This window comes from Dromaius novaehollandiae, chromosome 11 (genome assembly GCF_036370855.1).
Source record: "Dromaius novaehollandiae isolate bDroNov1 chromosome 11, bDroNov1.hap1, whole genome shotgun sequence".
NCBI lineage: Eukaryota > Metazoa > Chordata > Aves > Casuariiformes > Dromaiidae > Dromaius > Dromaius novaehollandiae.
The window spans coordinates 7,234,851-7,255,294 of NC_088108.1; the positions used below are offsets into that span (position 1 = coordinate 7,234,851).

A 20,444-nucleotide genomic window follows, 5' to 3' on the forward strand; every position below is an offset into this window, starting at 1 on the left:
CATTGTGATCTTTTGGAATCATGAAGTTGCCTCAAAGCGGCAACATACTTTATGCTATAAGTACGCGCTTCTAGTTGGTATTCTCCTCCTTTGTCTTTGGTATTTCTATAATACTTATAACTTTAATTTGTTCAGAATTCTTCCTATTTCATCCTTAGATTTAATTTTACTAAACTACTTAAATTTTTACATTGCAGTGTTCTGCCTGTTGCTTAAAAAAGGAGCAGCTGCACTAGAGCTCACTGGAATGTGTTTAATTTATTTTTGGTTGGCTAAAAGATGTCACCCAAGAAGCCACAAATTATTAGTTTTTATACTTAGTGCCTATTGACCTTAAAGCTAACAAAACTGAAATACGAGTATTTTGTGAGGCATGGTTTAATGCTACTGCTGGGCTACCAGTTCTAACTTTTTTCCACCATTGTTATGACAGCTATCTATAGAAGTAATTTTTTCCAGAGTTGTATCTGACATCATTAAGTTAATTATATTGCACTTAAACTTTGTTACAGTTGTTACTAAACTTTTACTTCTAGTTAACTTTTAAAGATGTTGAAAAAAACTCCTGAGCAAGTTTGGTTTTTGGCTACTGCAGTAAACCAGAGAGTATTAGCAATTCTTTAAGATTTAATGGAACCACAAACTGCATTCCTGTTTTGATGAAGAGTGCTTTAACAGTGAAGAGTAAAGGAAAAGATCTTATTTTACAAGTTGTGTTTTGCTTTTTTAGCTGTTTTCTGGGAACGTTGTAATGAACTGCAGGACATTGAGAGGATTATGGCTCAAATTGAACGAGGAGAAGCAAGAATTCAACGGAGGATCAGTATCAAGAAAGCACTTGATGCCAAAGTAATCATTTCAGTTTTTTTGTCGGGTTTTTTTGTTTTTTCTTTTGTTTTTTGTTTTTGTTTTTTACAGCTGACTACTACTTCTGCCTGTAGTTACAGTTGGATCTATCTTTCAAATCCCTTCAGAAAGGGAATAGTTGGGTGGCAGTGTTACTGAAATATGGTAGCCATATAAAAAGGTAATCTACACTAACATGTAGTAAATCCTTGAAGTACTGTTGTATGTCTGATAGTCTGTATTCTTGTTTTGCATTCAGATTGCAAGGTATAAAGCACCTTTTCATCAGCTGCGTATTCAGTATGGAACAAACAAAGGCAAAAATTACACAGAAGAGGAAGACAGATTTTTGATATGCATGTTACACAAGATGGGCTTTGACAAAGAAAATGTGTATGAGGAGCTAAGGCAGTGTGTGCGCAATGCTCCTCAGTTCAGATTTGACTGGTTTATCAAATCTAGAACGGCAATGGTAGGTATCAGTTACATGGGGCCAAATCATTTATGATGTATTTTGTCTCATTTTTAAGCACCAGTATGTAAAATTTGGATGTGTGCCAAGTCGTGTGTGGAATCTAGCAAACATTCTGAAAAAGGAATTTTGGTCTTCATTTTCATTTGCTAATTTTTACTAGAATAAACTTTTCCCTTAGTACAGCAAACAACATAATACCGCTGAAACAGAGATTGGAAAACCTGCCAAGCAGAAGTCCCATGTTACCCAAAAGAATTAACATAGATTAATAGACTGTCCTTACAAATATGCTTGTTACTTTTATTGCAAACTAAAAATTTGACCGAAGAATGTATCTTAACATATGACTGCTTTTCAGAATTATTTGACAATTTTCAAGACTGAAGACACCTGAAATACACACTTGAAGGGAAGAACAGCTTTTCTAATGTTAGTACTTAAATTTTAAAAACATGAGGAAACCTACAGTGATTCATATAAGAGTTAACCATTGGAGCAATTGGTTTAAAATAAACTTTTTAGTTGAGAGTAAGGATGATCATATGCAAGGGCTTATTTTTTTTTTTCTGGACTGTTTGTTCACACTTAGACAATGTAATACAAATTTGATAAAGAGAAGAAGTAGATCAGTACTTTGTTTCAGCTGTATTTTTCCCTCTGTTCTGGAGAGCAGAGCCATTTTATTTGAGTTTAGACATTAAGTGAGAAGTGTCAATACTAGCAGAAACTTTGCTGGCTGCAAATAGCAAGATATGTAGGTACCAACCTGAGAATATGAGACTTTTTTTAATGACACTGTTAGCTCAGCTCTGGAACCTTTGCTCAGATCTTGGATCTCGATTCAGTTCCCTTTTTTTGTCTGAGTAAAATTTGCAAGTCTGTGCACCTTGTATTAAGGACAAACACATGTGGGCACACACAGACACATATTTATATGGGAAAAATATACTTCTAACTTTTTTAATACATGAAATAACTTCCTCTTACTCACTTGGAATCAGTGTGAGCTGGAACAACTTTTTTTTGTCTGTTTGAATACAAAATGCTCTTGAGGATAGCTGATACAAAAGAATATGGAGCACATTGTCCCTTATGCAACTGTCCTAGATTTTCCCCATTGCTTTATAAGCAAATTGCTAGTTAACTGCCACATTGTGGTCGCATCACTTAAATGCCATCTTGTATACAAACCTGAATTTTTTTAGTAAGTTAGTCCAGTAGATGCAGAACCATTGTGCATTATTCTTCATTCCCTTGTTCATTCACCAGCCTCAGGATTTGTTTATAAGATGTTCTGAGTTCTGGGTACTTGTACAAAGAATAAATAATACATAAGATAAAATATTTAGAATGTTTATTTGAACAGGTGGGAATATTTGCTTTTCCCAGTGTTACTTATGATTATGCAATATGATTTCTACTTCATATTCTAGCAATTGAAATATTTCTGGATAGTCTAGCAGTTACTCCTTAATTAATAAAAGTTACAGGTTTTACTTGCTAAAATGTCTGTTTGAAGAAATACTGGATTATTAAACTATGACCCTAAAGAGAGAGAGCTCCAATATTTAATCTATAACTAAGTTACTTTTAAGCTGTCTGTGGAGGAATTCATTTAAGTAAATCATAAAAATGGTTACTAGAAATTAAAAACATAGATCAATATTTAATATTAGATTGTATATTTAGGTCAGAAGTAGAGTTAAATCTTCTATTCTTACTATCTGGATCTTGCAAATCTTTATGTTCAGTAAAAAAGAAGCAGTATGAAAGTACAAAGAATATAGATAATGGATAAAGTAATCTTTTATTTCCAACATGCATTAAATTTTCTTAATTGTTTTAAAGTGTCATGATATGATTAGGTGGTTTATAAATGCCAATAATGGATGTATTTTATGCATACAAGTATCCTGATGTTTATGGAAGTATTAATTTCTATGTGGGTCCATTTTTGCACTATCTTTATAATATCTTTTCTGGAGAAACTTGCTGAAAAGTTGTTTGATACCAAGAATAATTGAACCAAGTATAAATGCAAATCTTTATAAAAGGGTAGATAATGTTTAGTGGAAGTGGATAAAAAATCATTCTTAGAACACTTAAATCACATGTGATCTCAAATTACTGTTTATTACATTCAAACTTGTATCAAGCAACATAGAAAGGGCAGCTTATTTCTGGAAAGGACTTGTTATCAAGCTCTCCAAGAAAACTGTGTGTTTTGCTAACCACTAGATGTCCCTTGAACTCCATATAAATAGCTAATTTATCTTCCATCTTCTTATTTTCTGTTTTTCTCCTTCTGAGGATTTCGTTTAGAAAACAAAAATAAATTAGGTTGCATTTCTTTATTCTAAAAACAGATGGTTTACCCTAAAATATAAGTTTTCAAAGAGATTGAGAGCACCTATTTTGTTTTAACTGAACACAGAGACTTAAGTGTTTAAGTTTAGCTATTATTGTTCTTTTATTTCTGTCCATGCAGGAGGAATGCATAATATCATAGCGGTATTGAATTATGTATCTGTTTTCTGAAGCCATAGCTTACACGTATTCACTTTACCTTTCTGCAAACCCTGCCCCAGTCTAAGAGAAATGACTCCTTTGTAAATACAAGAATGTGCACGCCTGTCTACCCAGCTTCAGACTGAGTATTTCTTTCACTCTCAGGTCAGCTTCTCTGCCTTCAGTCATGCAGAAGGTGATGGTTCAGTGCTCCCATCTTATTTATTGCAGTACTAGTCTTTATAGTTATGAAGTGGGGAGCAAAATACATCTTACCTCTTTTCATCCTAAAGAGAGAACTATCAGGCTACGCTGAACGAAAACTCAACTCTAAAGGTGCAAGACATTTTGAACTCTTAAGTTTGTATATTTTTATATTACTCAAATGAGATGGATTAGTCCATATTGAAGTTGCAGTAGTTCAAGACAGATTTTATCATGTAGATTCTTACTCTCTATGATAGTGGGTGTAGGAGAAACCTACATGCACATCAGGTTTTCCTGTCTGCTGTTTCTGGGATTCTCCTGAGAAAATTGTTATTATGAGTCCTCTGTCCACAGCATGTTGTGCTGGAGTAGTAGTCCATCTGCATAGTCTAGGGACGAACCTGTACATTTTATTGTAATACATATATGTATTTATGTAAATATTTTTCTCCAGGAAATAAGGCGATCTTAGTGCCTCAGGCAAATGGCTGAAGTATATTTGCTATCTCCTCTATGATAACTGTCTTGAATTTAATATAAACCAGTATTAGAAAAGATCTAGCTCGTTGTTATAGAACAGATTGTCATCAATGTTTACCTACAGCTCCTACGTCCTTGAGTGCAATGTATACAAATCTAAATGATGGGAAATGCTTTTGACATACTGGTGGTCATCTGTCTACGTGTATGTCTTTATCATCTCTGTCTCTAGAGAGTAAGCTTTTGGGATAGAGGCTGTCTGTTTTGTGTTTGTTGGGATAGCTATCACCCAAGTTTTCCCAGACATGTTGCCTTTTCATCCAAAAACTGTTGCTTGGGTGGAGTTTGAGGAGTTTTACAGGCCAAAGTGGTTGAAGTGAGAGCACTTGAACTCCAGCAAGGCTATCACATTCCGGGGCAGAAGCACGGGGCCCTAATTTATGGTTGTACTTGTGTTGGAGGGTGAGATACTGCTTTTACATGGATGTGATAAAATGAGTCATTATAGTAATCTGTTTGCAGACCTGCATGTAAGAGAATGTAACCTTTCCAGCAGAGAGTTGTGAGGAAAAACATGTCCCGAAGAATGATTTGAGTGTGGATCCCCCCCAATGCTAGAGGAAATTGCTGTGGTTGTAGGATTATCTGTGTCCATTCTGGATTGCAGAGCTGTTGTCCAAGGCTGTGAGCCCCATTTGTAGAAGAATCTGCAGGAACATGGTTAGGCTTGAGAGCATTAGCCTCTTAAAGATGAGTCATGTGCTGGACTGTTTCAGAATGCTCAGGATCAAGAAAGCACGTACGCTGCATCGTTTTCCATCATATAACATGATGGTTGAGGCAATATGCAGGTTACGGATGCTGAGAAAATGTAGACTAATTTCTGGGCAAAAAGGTCACAGATTCACTTCCCTGAAAATTTACCAGTTGTAGGCTAAGATTTATGCTACTAGGTCATTCTAGAATAGCTTGTAATTCCCAAAGTATTTCAACAACTGCGATAGATAGAATGCTCTTTTGTAGCTTTTCTTTTTTTCTTCAGAAGAAAGCTTCCTCCTCTGAGTTGGAAGGAAAAGTCCACAGAATCTCTGTTCTTAATGTTCATAAACTCACTGAATCATAATGAGTACTACTATATATCGATCAGGAACTCTTTTGAGATAGGAAAACAAGACAACCCCCAAGGAAAAGGGTTATTATTAACCAAGCAAATAGTTATTATTAACTGCAATACAAATAATGTTATGGTTGTATTGGAATTTTTTTAAATCTATAAATCACATTTTTGTAATTTAAAGCTTGATCACTTTCAGATGACTAGGAAATCTTGCTGGCCTACAGTGTTTTTGGTGTTTTTTTGACTGAGAATGCAACACTGAGTTCAAAGTTTAAGACTGGGTAGATTTTTGCCAGTTTGGAGTTCTATGGTGTCTTATGCCATCACACAATCTTGTCTGTGTGCCACAGCAAAATATGCTTAAGATAGTGTTCATTCCTTTTCTCTCTGCTTTAAAGATGTATCCAAAGGTGACTTTTCCTAAAATCTAGTATAGTATTCTGGGAGGTGGTATATTTATGTGCTTCATCTAAACATGATGAAAGATCTGATCAGTCTTCTGGGTGTCAGTTTGGCACATAAAGACAGTCCTGAAAACGCCTTGTCAGGACGTTGAAATATTTCAGTAAAGGTTGTATTTTTCTCTGGTTAGCCAAATGGTTAAACTAAGGTGTTTTTAACCATTGTAAAGAAAGATGTACAATAACTAAGTTAATCTTATTAGTACATGGATGTTGAACACTTTTTTGGGGGGAAGAAAATATTTTGAAGTCCAGGAACTTCAAATGTGTTCATGTCAATGAGAGAGTACATATGATTTATTCTTTGCTAGAGAATTTGATCTTTTCTGTTTCCTTAGGAGTTTCAGAGACGCTGCAATACTCTCATATCATTAATCGAAAAAGAAAATATGGAAATTGAGGAAAAAGAAAGAGCTGAGAAGAAGAAGAGAGGAGCAAAAGTTCCAGCAGTATGTTTAGCAGCACTTACTTTCCTTTCAGTGGGGCAGAATTTAATTATATTTTGTTTAAAAAATGAAAAAAATTTTAGCCACTGATTGTTTTAGTATAAGCCATTAGTTGAGAGATGGAACTGAAATGCTTAGATTGTAGGTAGGAATTCCTGATTTTGGAGGATTTTAGGGCCAGTTTGTTTATTTGAGAAGAGAGGTTTTTTGTAAGTAGCACTGAGAGACTCTGCTTAAGAAAACTTACTGTTCTACACTCTTTTTACCTGGATGTTTCTGTGATGCATTGGATATGTCCTTAATCTCAGATTGTTTTTCCTCTGCTACACAGTAGTCCCTGGAGAAAGAAATAAGTGCTGCTTTTCTTATTTTAAAGAGTTATCATCTTTAGAACAACAGTACACAAAACAAGGTCCCGATCTTTTCATCCAATCAATGGTGTATGGTACTGTGCTATTAAGACCACGCAATGCAGGACTTGAAGAAAACAAAGGGTAGCAGAATTGAGTGTTTCAGTGTAGGATTTTTGTTTGCCCTTCCTTTTGTGTAGTACAAAGCTGGTTTGAGATATATAATACATTACAGTCACTTATCTTCATTTTGCATGGTTAGTCATGTACTTCAAAACTTGAATATGTTGTATAATGCCACCATTTGCTTGAATTTTTAAGAAAAGTTTTTCTTCTTTTTAGTCACAGAAGAGAAAAGCAGATTTGGCCACTGAGAACTCTGGGAAAAAGGATGCTAAGAAAGTGAAGTCGTGAGCCTGAAAACTGAATGCTAGATATAAAAACTGCCACTTTCTTCTCTCCATCTACAAGTATTAATTGCCAACTTCTTTGTATTCATGGTACTCTCCCCCAAATCCTATGGTTTCATTTTGCAAATTTTGTATATTTTACAATGCCTTTCTTTACCTAAAATGTGTAGCTTTATATTTTATGCATTCCAGTATTTTTGTGTACTGTATTTTGTGAATTTCATGTCTTCAGCAAAATTCACTCAGTCCTTGTTTTTTTGAAGCTTGTGCTGAGGTTTTAGCTTTTATATGTTTTATATGCTGCTGCTTTGAAAGAAAACCTAGATTCTATAGCTGTATTATTGTTGTTTCATATTTTAAATTTATATGGCTGTGGGAAAATAAATTGAATTAAAATTATTTGAAGAGAAAAATACTTCACCTTTGTTTTCCCTCCCCTCTCTCCATTTTCTGCACAGCTTTGCTTTAGAGTGTGTGTTAAGGTTTGTATAATTGTGCCTTCACCATCGATCATATTTCTTTTCAGAAGAGTACATAGATAGGATCAGGAGCATGACAAAACGAAAAATCTGATTAGACTGACATTCTTGTTTGCTGTCAGATGTCAATTGACATTTTTTTTTCAAAACTATTCAGAAGGAAAGCCAGCAAATACTTATACATACTTTTTCTTTATTGACATTGGTTTCTGCTGGGCTGCATATATGCTTAAACACAGAGTGTGGTGTTTTTCTGAATGACCTCTAGAAGAAACCTTTTTTGTTTTATTTTTATTATTATTTTTTTAATATGAAAAGGCATAATGAACTGAGGTTTAATAAACCTAATAAGCTGAAGTACTTCCCTTGCAGCTTTTTTTTTAAGTAACAAAGTAATTCATCTGCTGGTTAGTAGGTTGCTCAGCTATGCTGCCTTGTGCTAAAAGATCTTGGTTGCTTAAATTACCTCTGCTTTTACCTTTGATTCAACACGTCAGTCAGAAGCAATGGGGATATGTTATGGAGTGCTCCTTTTCAGTATTTCCATTTTAAGGAATGGATGAAAGTGCTGGATGTACCTTATTTTGACTTTGCAGGAGTGGCCTTTTATTAGGTGGTTCATAGTTTCTGGTCACCTTGGAGTCTCTGCCTTTCTCAGATCAGTGGAACAGTGACTGTGGCATCTAATGTTTTACTTTAATCTTCTGTCTCTGATCTGGTGTTTAGTATGGACCTTGCTGCAGTGAGACATGCCCTCGTAATGTCAAGTCTAGATTAATGCAGCGTGCTTTTACATGGTACTCGCCTTGAAGAAGACTTGTGCATTTCTCCTAGCGCAGGCTGCTTCCTTCTTGAGTGCTTTGGGATGATAAAGCACTCCATATTTCATGCTTTGCATTGCCTACCTGCTTCTTTATTTGTAAAATTTGTAAAAAGAGCCTTGGAAAGCTCTTGAGTTTTAGGATACAGTTCTCTCCATATGCTTTTGTGGCAATTGAAATCTATTGGAATGTCTTTTACGTTTTGTGGGATTAATCTCTTTAAGCTTAATGATGAGTAATTTCCAGCCTTTCTTTGGTGGTCTGAGTTTAAGGTTTGGGGCAAAATGGGTGTGATTATTTGTTTAAGCTTTTTGCAAGATAACTAATTTGACTTTTGTATTTTGGACTGAAGCTTTCATTTGGGGACCAAGTTACTAATTATTTGTACTGGGCTTTTTATTTGCTTGTAGTTATATACTTTATTTGCTTGTAGTTATAAATTATATACTTGTAGTTTAAAAAAGGATTTTCATCCAGAGAGCTGAGACTATTACACGTAATGATTGGGGACAACTTTCAGATGAAGGTTACTGATGGGTGTTGATATATACTTTTAAATGACTATGTAACCCAGAGGGATACGTATGCTCAAAAAAGGAGGATGTCTTTTCAAATAATATTTTTGATATTAGAGTGGTTGACATCCTCTTTTATCCTTGGGGGAAGGAGATCTAGTGTAATTATGCAGGCTGGAAAAAGGCTACATAGCTACGTACAGATAATCACAAATCCTGGAGCATTGCTTTTAACAGAGAGAGAAAGATGCCTTATTTACATTTGCTTTTCAGCTCCCATGTCATTCAGTAACTTTATAACCTGAACTTACAAAAGCAAGTAAAAAGAGGGAAATGAAGGCTTGAAGAGCCAACTGAATTTTTGTTGAAATGCATCGCTACATTTAGGTCTTATTCTATTGCTCCTGTTTAGCATAATTGGGTGAATATTTTAATGCTTTCAGTCTCAAAATAAGTGTATTCTGTTTTTTCTGTTTATTGCAAATTTGCTTTGTTTCACTTGCATGTTCTTGTGTATCTAGTTTCTCTGTGTATTATTATTTGCAAAGTATATGGGAGATGTTAGAATGATGATATCTCAACTTGTCCTTTTATGCAGATTTCCTGGTTTCACTTACCGTTTGAGATACTGTTCATTTTTCTTCTCCTTTGGTGACATGATATACTAGCTATATAGCAGAAGATCATGCAATTGTTCTTTGAGATATTATCCTCTTGATCAGACAGCTTCTCTGAAGAATGATAGATGCTCCCAGGAACTATTTGTTATCTCTTATAGTCTGTAGTTTCTAGTTAAACTAAATGTGCTGTTGAACAACAGTCCTTCAGAGCACTTGTGTACTATGTACTAGTTCCTCAGCATAGTGAATCTTTCCATCCATCACGTCTCACAGTGATAAGTAAAGAAAATTGCAACAGCTGCTGGTCAGGATTAAAGTAAAATGGATCTTTCCTTTCCTTTTTCTTTCTTGTAGTTGAAGAAGTACACAGAGCATGTGCCTAGCAGTATCTAAATGATATGCTGCTGTGACTCGGAGTTAGACTGAAATAAAGAAATCTTCCTGCTTTTAACTACTGTTTTCTTAGATAAGCAATACTGTTTGTAAGAGATTTGTAAGCATTGAATGTAATGTGATACAAAGAACTTCGGAAAATTCTGGGCCTTTAGACAACTCGGTGAGCGCCAAACAAATTATGTGAGCTGGTGTCACAAAAAGTTTGGAAATAATGTCAGGTCGCCTTTTGAGTAGACAGCTGAAATTTAATTGTGTTAGTTTAGCATCAGGGTTGAAGAAAGAAAAAGTGCAGCAACCATTCAGCACCATTCACCAATCAGGCAGTGCACGTAGCAAATACAGGGAGAGGTCACACAGCTCTTGTGTTCTTTTTCCTTTCGCAGTCACTGGTTTCAAATTACGAGTCCTTTATTTCTGAGCTAGACATGACATTAGCGATGATGGTAGTCATACAGCTGACCATCTTCATTATTTTGTTTAATTTCAGTTTATTATAATGAGATAGAGAAGAAACGAAGCTCTCTGCTGATGATAACCCATCTTTAGACGCTACTTGCAAAAGTAGCGTTACTATACTAAAGTATCAATTAAGAATTTTTCTTGTAAATTAGCATTGCTTGTTTGATTTAGTGATAATGCTGGTTATGGATTTTAAAAAATCATTTTTTTCTCTGAGATCAGAAGTGAGGGGTACAGTATATGGAAATCTATACGAATCTTTCTAAATATCTGAGGGAAGTAACTTGTGTTACACAGTTCCTGCAGCTCCTTCAGGTCCTGCTCTGCACTGCCAGGACCCGCAGTCTATCTGCGGGGTGCACAGGTACTCTCTCTGCGCGCCTCCTGCCCAAGTTCAGTGGGAAGATTAAGGATGTTCAGTGATCACAAAATAATTCCCAAACTAAAAAATAGGTAGGCCTTACAGATTGGAAAAGCGTATGGAATTTGCAGCCAGAAGTGTTTACGAAAATACAGAATGACAGATGCTTGGTGCAGACACGGAAGGAACTGATTGCTGGAGTCTGATCTGGGTAAGATACTGGAGCTAGGCAGTAGTTACATTTCACCTAAGTTTATCTACTCCATGTACTTAGCTTCAAGCATGTATGTAAATACTTTGGTTGGTCAAAGTTACAATGTTTGATATACTCCTTTCTGCAAAAAAGTTTAATTTTAACTTGGTTTGCATATTTTGAAGTGTAATGTATTATCTTTTAATTGCATTTGCATGATGTCCTTCATTTCATACTGGCCTTAATAGGAGTAATATTTGCTGCCTCAAAGATATATCTACATAGTGTTGTCGAAGGATAACTTCTGAACTTTTTCGAATTCAGAGTTGTTTGTTTAGTTGTACATATATGAAAATAAAAATTAATATGAACCTTTAATCTTTTGGTAACCACACTTCTGGTACAGATGGGCCCATGCGCTTGAAATCAAATGATCTTTTGAACAGTTTTGTTTTGGTTGCTCCTGTTAACTTTCAGGCTATTGTAGCTGGACTTTATTGGGGGGAGTGGCTGCCCCGCATCTGCTTTCAATCTTTCTTATTTCCTTTCATCTAAAATAAAATGCTAGTAGTGCCTGTATTTTTGTGACAGCCTTACTTGTGTTGTTTCTTTGTATGATATATTAATACAGTGTATGTTGATGATATATTAAAGTATATTACTGTTTTTCTGTTATTCCATACCTCTGGTGTGTTACTGAAATAAAGGAGATGGACTGGTAGGGACCAGGAATTTTCCCTTGCAACCGACCCTGTTGATCACTAGCAGGCATGGTAAGTATTTATTCTGCTTGGAGAGGTGCATGTCCTAAAGGAGTGCTTCAGCTCACCACTTTTTTCCTGGGATGACCCATTAGAAAAAGGAGAGACAGGTGGAGAAATCCATGCTTGGATTCTTCCATGCAGGAAGACCAGTTCATCCTGACACTAGTTGGTAGCAATTCTGTCTCCTTCACAGTGACTTTGGCAGACTTCACTCTCTTCCAGATGAGGCACCTAGAGCTGGGAGTACAGATATGGCATCACCTTACTTTGTCCCCAATTATAGGACAAAGCCGTTTTTAGGTTCAGTACAAGAATGAAACTAAACTAAAATATCTTCCAGATAGCCTGATACTGAATGGACAGCTGAAACGGGTAAGTCTTCCTGCGTAACCTTTCTAGAGGATGATCCCATAGCTAGTTTCTATTTCTTACAGATTCTCTGTGGCTGTCTCGTGGCACCAAGGCCTACTGTTTCCAAAATCTTTGTGGAAGCAGTACCTGTCAAGTCTTCTGGAGAAGCTGCTCTGTCCAAACATCTCAGTTTTTACTCAGATCAGCCATCCTGTCTGAGATCTACACAGCAGTTTCTCCCTTTGGAGAGTCTGAGACACTTAGGGTAGATCTACACCATGTAGTGGAATGACATCCAGTGATAGATCATAAACTGACTTAATAAATAGGTTTTTTTAATGTTAACAAACATTAAATCATAAACTGGTATTTTCCAAGTCAGTCTTTTTAAAGGGAGGATTTTACTAGGATCTTAGGTAATAGTATAGAAATTTTACTTTCACTCTCTCTGCTAAGGCAGTTTTGTTCGTTTTGTGACCCATGTTGGTATGAGCACTGTGCATGTGTTTTTGTCTGGGCACAGGGAATGTCTTTACGGGGCTCTCCCTGTATGCAGAGGAGCCGGAGAAACTGAATGTTTCATATTCATATGAATATTCATATGCTTTAGATGTGGATGGACAATCGCAGAGCATTTCTCTCTAAATATGCATCTTATGAGGCTGTAAGTTCACTATCCAAGACCAAATATCTGGAGGAAAGTGTGGGCGACTGAGACTCATGGCGAGGGGACAAGCCTGGCTGCAAGCTTAGAGGCAGTGAGAAGTGCAGTGGAACTTGGTCTCGTCACCTGACGATGATCATAGCTGTAAGCACTCAATGTTTTGAGGCAGGCTAGGCACTATAGAAACCATTTTATTTCTGCGTGGCAGTTTCTTGCCTTAAGAAAACAGGGTGGCAAGTCATCTTCATTTGTCTTCTCCATTGTTAATTAGGTGGATGCTGCTGGAGACCACAAAATTTTAAATTCTGCTCCAGACTGTCATAAATTGTGTCCATGATGTGTCATCTTTCTCCAGTGAGGCCACTTCTCAGGGAGGGTGGAGAGTGCAGTACGGCTGCTGTTACATCTCTTTCCCCAGAACTGTAGCATTCGCATTTTCTTAAAGGCCATTCTGGCGCCCTTCTGAATTTTTAGATACTTCTATTCTCATGTCTTTGTTCTTTCAGGAATAAAATAATCATGAAGACAACAGTGCTTTAACAAAACTGTAGTTGATTCTGATGCACACAGTCCAAACTGTGTTGTGCATGGATTGGTTTTGAATTTCATGAAGCTTTTACAAGCTTCGAGAGTATGTCCATGCCATAAATGATCAGCCCTCACTTCTAAATAAGTAGAGGTTAGCAACCTGTCCAGGCAACGACTCCATTATAATTTGGGATCCTTGAAGATAAATTGGTTCTTGTAAGCTTTTAATTGTCATTTGCCTTGAGGAATTGGTTACAAAACATTATTGTCTTGTAGTAAATTCAACAATATAGTAAATAGCTATATTAGTAAGCCATAAACTTTATATTTATTATCTGTGTGTCAATAGTTGTTTGTTATATGTACATATGGATAAAACTTGACAACTTTGCTTGTTACTCTACTTTTTTGGCCTAAAATAACTTTTCTTTACCTAACACATTGTTAGATGAATTCACATACCATGGGAGTAGGCATGGGAAGAACATAGAAAATTCAAGTTTGTTTTCCAGCTCTTCACTGATAGTGTCTTATTTTTCCTTTAGTGAAAATATCTGAATAGATATTGCATGGGAAGTGCTCTTGTCCTCTTTTGAAGAAAGTAGTTTCTCAGAGATTTGGAGACACCTTTCATAGACCAACATTTTCTTAGTTGAATACCTTAATATAGTTCAGTTAATTGGGGGCATGACTCAACAGCCTGGTACCTGTAATTTCTTTGTCACAGTGGTATCCAATGAGACCTCGTATTAGGTACCTGGTTTAGGTGATGCCACGGAGCAGTTAGGTGTTTCCCAGCTTAATTTCCAGGTGTTTGCGTTTCACTTTAAAGATAGCGTTTCAGCTGGGTGTTTTGTGCTGCTCCATCCCGGGGTTTTGTGCAATGTCCTCTCTCCCTACGGTCTCTTAGGAAGGGTCGTTGCTAGATCTGAAAGGAGGAAACACGAAGATGGACACCAGTGCGGTCGCAGGGGTCTCCCTGCCTGTTGTGCACAGGGTGTACCCATAGTAAATAAAACAGATAGATGTTGTGTTTAATAAAAACAGAGCTATTGGTTGAGAGGAAGCCTCCGCTTCTGAGCCTCATGTTACGTCTTGCTGGGTCAGTTGTTATCGTGGATATTTTCATGAGAAGGCTTCTTGGAAGTCCATCCAAATTCATAGGTAGCTTGTTTTGGTGCAATTCCTCATCATTGTGCAAACACCACTATCGTAGCTGGCTCCTCTTTTGACACTTGAGAGATAGAGATAAAAGACTGAAACTTTGAGAGACTTGTCCATGCCGGCCTGGGGTGAGAGCTGTGCTGGGAAACGCACGGTGCAATTATCTAGAGATTGACTGTATTTTTATCCACAGTAACTGAAACCTAAATTAAAGGCTCTCTGATTTGCTGTCCAGGAAGTGGAGTTACCCCTTAAGGCTTTAGAAGCTGTGTGTTCATTTTCAGGACATAATCTAGCTTTTAAACTTAAAGACAGCGTTAGACTTTTCCCCTGTTTTGCTGTTCCTGGTTGCTGCTCCAGCAGCGTTGTGCGTTCAGGCGGCAGGCGATGTTGCTAGATTTGGAAGGAGGAGCTGCGGAGACGGAGCCGCTCGGTTTCCAGCAGAACGAGGCCGCCGTCGTGGCCGTGCTGGCACGCTGTGCGTGTTTGCTTGGATTTTTTTCTTGGCAGGGCTGTAGTACAACTGTTGCCTCTGAATTTGCCCGTCCTCACCCAAGGTACGTGCAAAGTGCTCGGAGAGACAGAGGCACGTCACATGAGGGGTGATTTGCCTAGGCCTTCCTGCCAAAAACTTGCATTACATTTAAGATAAAAAGTCTCCGTCGGAGTTTCAGCTGTAAGTTGTTGGCTGATGGGCACTTGGTGAAATGCTTGGAGCTGCTTCGGAGCTGGCACCGGGCCCGCTCTACGTTCCCGGGCGTCCTCGTGCTGCACGGACCGGGATCGGCACCATAGCAGCACTTTGTTAGCCAGAGAATTTTGCTTTAGTGACTTAGTGTTTCAATTATATTGCTGGAATTCCAAAAAATGTGAGTAAATAACAAGACTGCCCTTTCAAAACAAATTATTTCAGCATTTTTTTTATAGCTTCCATAGTTAGATGTCTCTGATATAATTTGTCTGTATTTAGCTTACAAGGTGATTTTATTAGGCTCTGAAATTCACCTTACCATCAGTAAAATTGTTTGAATGCACATGTGGAAAAGGTACAAGAAATTCCTTTAGTTTAAATATCAACCTGCAGACTCAACAATTTCTTTTCATATTCAAAAGAAATTTAATTTTAGCTTTTTGTGATATTTGTTGCTAATTAACCGCTATGTGCACTGTATCTTATTATTCTACAGGCCTGAAGATTTTCTGCTGGAAACAAAAGGAAAATCAATTTCAGCAAATTCAGTTGTTGCCTTCTGATTAGGTTACGGCACTCAGTGTAAATTCTGTTTTGAATTTATGTTGCCGATCAATAGGCGCAATTATTGATTTAGGACATACGAGGTAAAAAGTGAGCAAGTTTTTGACTTTGTTTTGATAACATGACAGACATCATAAATTTTATTGAGCTGCAAGTTACTTTGCAGTGAACCTGAGGCGGAACCAGGAACTCGAGGACGACGTCAGGCTGCCCGGCTCGCGGGTGGCCATCGGGTTTCCTGGGAGTGCTGCCCGGCGGGTGGCCGTTTCGAGCCCCGGGGGTGAGGGTTGGCTGCGGGGCCTGGGTCCCTGCTGGTCTCCTGTGGAAGCTGGTGGGAGACGGGAAGTCGTCCTGGCTACGATGCTCTCGTCTCTTCTGTGCGTTTTGTGCAACTTTGCTCAAAGCGCTGCGTTTCCAGGCGCCGGCAGAGCCACGGCTGCGCCACGTCCTGCGCGAGGGGCTGGACGTGTGCCGAATGTCGGCTGTTTGCATGTGGTCAGAAGGTCTTGCTCAGTGGAGGAAACTAGAAGTGACGTGGAACTGGTAACACCTTTTCTTAACACACTGGAAATTACTGTTTTTTTCCCTCTGGGTTGGAAGTAAAACACTACCCCCTGAATTCCTCCAGGATCTTTAAGTGGGCACGTGATCCCTCATCACAGCCAGGTGACCGTGTTGTCGCCGATCGCAGCCCCCCGTGTGCCACCGAAGCGTGGCTGCTTTGGGTGAGAGCTCGACTGCGGCGTGCCTCATCAGCAAGGCCGTGAAGTGCCGCTGGTGACTGCCACGGGGCAGCGGCCGTCACGGGAGCAAGCTTGAACCTGCTGGGCGGCCCGGGCCCACCGAGCCGCCTTCGGGAGGGCACCGAAGCTGCCGAGTCCGGCCCCCCAAAGCGGCGGAGAGCCCGGGAGAGCCTGCCCTGCCGTTAGCGCGGTGGGGTGAGCGTCCTGCACCGCGGCCTGGCCGAGGCCGCGCTGGTGGAGCACGTGCCTGGTCTCCGCTGCACTGCTTCTGGATGCAGGGAGGTGCCTGGGACCCGCGATCGGCCCCGCTGCCAGGCCGTCTACGTGCTAAATTTGTTCTTGATTTAACAAGCTTTGAGACCTTTGGCGAGGGTGGCTATAGAAATTATAGTTCTCATTAGGAATTAGTTATAGTAATAAAAGTTGAGAAATTACAGAATTTTTACTGCTTTCATGGATTTGGGTCACTGCTTTTAAAAATAGAGCAAAAAGCAAGGAGAAGAGTTGATTGAGGACACAGTACCCTTGATCAAATGGAGGCAGAGCCCAGCTGGCAGGAAACCTATTAAAATGAGAGACAAAATAAGACAGTCAGCTTTGTGGGATGGGGACCACGTTCCTGCTGGAGATCAGAGGATTTGCATCAATCACAGCAGCAGCCACCGCAGGCTGTGAATAGGAGGTCCTGGGCAAAGACGTAGTTTGTGTCTGTATCTCAGCTAGATAGAAATAAATACAGGTACCTCATCAAAGAGCCAATGATAACAAAAGTTAAAGTGTATGTGAACTGACCTATCAAAATATTGAGCTCGGGAAATGTTTCACCTGTTTAAGCCGAGCTGAGGAGGTATCTCTAAGGGTGGCTATATCTTCAAAATGGAAAAATGAAGGCAGCCTGCTATTCCAGTTAACTGTTCCCCTAATGGCCATCTAGGAGAAAAGAGCCCATTTAATTCTTTTGTATGAATTTTTGCTGCCAGTTTCTGACTGCAGCAAAATGATGACATTTATCTAGGAAGTCAGAGTCCTTTCCCGCTCTGTGCCGGCGGACGGGACAAGCGCTTCCCTCGGGGCCTTCGGCGATGCTCGAGGTCCGGGCTGTCCTCGGCTGCGCTGCTCTGTGGCTGCGACCGCCTCTTGCCCCAGCTGAGCTGCGTCTGCAGCACCCGCGGCCACGCTCTGGGCTGCTGCCTTGGCCACGGGGCAACGAGAACCCCAAAAGCGAATCAATTCCTCCTTACTGCAAGCACTGCTCATTTGGTGGATGCGCTCTGCCCATCATTTGTGTTTGTTAAAGACAGAACTTGCTCCTCTGGGTACCAAGGCACTTAAACTTTTTTTTTTTTTGGCTGTCAAAAGTGAAAACATTGATGAAATTAAGTAGAGTTTGTCAAGTGGCCCGAAAGGTGCTCCTGCAGTAAGGCCTCGCAGAAGAAGCCATGTTCTGCCTTTACTGTTGGGCTGTACAGTCGCTTGGTTTCCTAACTGTCTGGATATCTGGATGATGACTCCCATGATGGCTTTATTTTGCATATTCATACAACTCAGACCATGCAAAGAAGCTAATTTTTATGCCTGCATTTCTTTTTGGTCAGCAGGCATTGCAAAGTCTCCTCTGCCAGCCTGCAGAGATGATGGGCTATTGTAGCCCAAGCTGCAAAGCTGTCGCTTGCTTCATTCAGGCCCGAGCCGCTGGTGGGCCTGGGGCCGGGCACCCGGGCTTCTGGTTGACTCCTCGGTGCTGCTCGGGAGCACGTGCAGCATCTGCTCCTCGGGAGAAGAGCCTGGCAACGGTTTCCTGATGGTTTCATCAGAATGAAATGAAATCAATGTTTCAGAATTAAAATGATTCTTAAAATTCTTCCTCGTGCTGTGGAAGGGGCAGGTATGTTTATTTTTAAGTTGATAACTTCTATAACTTCAGTGAGTGCTGGGGGCTCGGAATAACCTAGGCAAGGGCAAGGGTGAGGATCGAGCTGGAAAAGCATCTTTTGACTCCATCCGTATGGACAAGGCATGGAGCTGCGTGCCAGCCCAGGCCCCGTGCCCTTTCAGGCCGTGCTGGGCTGTGCCGGGTGGCAGCGGTGGCAAGAGACCGCAGAAACGCCCGGGAGGGCAGAGGCGCCCGGGGACACCGCGGCTGGCACAGGCAGAGCTCGGCGCTGGCAGCGGACGGGGTTTTCCGCTCTGCGGGGAATGACGCGCGGGTAAGAAATCACGACTGGCATTGGCACATAAATGCGAACTGTCATTCCCATAACGTATTTTCCCCAGCTGGGTTTAACTTTCCAATGGGAATTACAGTTTCACCAATTTAACAAAACCTGCGTAAATAACTCATCTTTTTTTTTTATAAATGTCTGTTAAAGAAATCTGTAATGAAGTACTGGTAAATGACATTTGTAGAGGAAACACTGTTGCAAATAATGGGAAAATTGCAGATGTATTTTATACCTCTTCCAAAAATCAAAAGGTCTCATAAATACAGCCTGTAAAAATGTCTGTGGAAGAGTTAACATAACTGTACAAGCAATAAGCCTGACCTTTCAGTGTAATTTATTTTAGATTTGCTCAATCCTTTTTTATTAAAACTAGCACATCTGAAGCAGAATTAAATCCTATTATAGCAGCTCTGTGATTGTATCAATTTTTCTCTGCCATGGCACACTTTATTAAAAGTTACTTTGTTTCATATTGGCTAACACAATCAGGGGAGTAAATGAGGTTTTGCGGTCTTTGGTGAAGAAAGCAGCCCGTGGGTGCTCTCCTTGACAGCGGTGCAGATGGCCATGAGGCACGGCTGAGTTTCAGCCCCAAAGCAAGCAGCTCGGGTATTTCTTCTGTGCACGTCTGCAGGGAGGTAGGGAGACGCAGGTCCCAGTTTTGCGCCGGTGCCCAGGGACTGCGTTATGCAGCGGCAGGTGCGCTTTCCCGTTAGCAAAAATGTTCCCACGATACCAAACCCTGAGAGCAGCTATTTATATGAGATGGGCCCCCTTAAAATGAAAAATTTTCTTCTCAGTTCCATGTGGTGAACTTAATGTACATCTCAAACTAGCAAAAAAAAAAAGTACGTTGAAGTCCATCTGGAATAGCGTAGAGACGGTTATATCTTGGTTAAGCAGCTTGAGGTCGTTCTCATAGGCTGGAACCTGAGCTGCTTACTCAACTTAAAATCCAATAAGCTCATTTTTCACTGGTTATGCAGCAGCCAAGAACAGCACGTACTTCTGTAGAATCTTAGTAGTGTCCCTATTAATGCAATCGGAGATTCTTGAGAAAAGCCTTTTTGTTCTGGTACCTCTGAGACTTGCCCCAGGACCCCTATGGCCGTGCAGACTGCCCGTGGCTGCGGCACAGGCTGCGCTGGTGAAGCTCAGCCCACCCCGCGCCCGCGGCCCCCATCGCCGCCCGCACCGGCCCCGCAGCCCAGGCAGCTCTCGCGCTGCCCGCGGGCGTTCGCTCTGGGAGCACGTAGCTGCTGAAGTGCTCGCAGGGCTGCTGCCCTCGCGTGGGTCCTGCCGGGCTCTTTGCCCCCTCAGTGCCCTGCAGCGCAGAGCCAGGATGGATTGCAAGGAGGGGGTTTAGACGGAGCCAAGCATTTGCCAGGTTTAAAGCCTGCCTGGCACTTTATAACTGCCCGGGATCTAGTGCGTTTTGGAGTATTTACTGCTTCTGTTTATCGGGCCGTTTACTACTCCGGTGTCAGTCTGAGCAGCCTTGCTGGGCGTATTTCCACGCAGATGACATGTTTACAGCCAAGAGTAAGAACCGACATATTTTGTGTGTGCAGGTTAATGCCCCCGAATCAGCTGCTATAAATCATTACAG

General features: G+C 40.1%; 1 protein-coding gene across 2 annotated transcripts in view; it reads left to right on the top strand.

The window, feature by feature from the left end:
• The window catches only part of SMARCA1 (SWI/SNF related, matrix associated, actin dependent regulator of chromatin, subfamily a, member 1), a 39,108-nt gene extending 27,289 nt beyond the window's left edge, over window positions 1-11,819 (top strand). For both annotated transcript variants that reach the window (XM_064518174.1, XM_026110004.2), the window contains exons 21-24: window positions 731-849; window positions 1,106-1,318; window positions 6,433-6,543; window positions 7,233-11,819. In XM_064518174.1, coding sequence (XP_064374244.1) covers window positions 731-849; window positions 1,106-1,318; window positions 6,433-6,543; window positions 7,233-7,304 — 515 coding nt within the window. In that variant the 3' untranslated portion in view covers window positions 7,305-11,819. The remainder of the gene's footprint in view (window positions 1-730; window positions 850-1,105; window positions 1,319-6,432; window positions 6,544-7,232) is intronic.
• The last annotated feature ends 8,625 nt before the right edge of the window (window positions 11,820-20,444 follow it).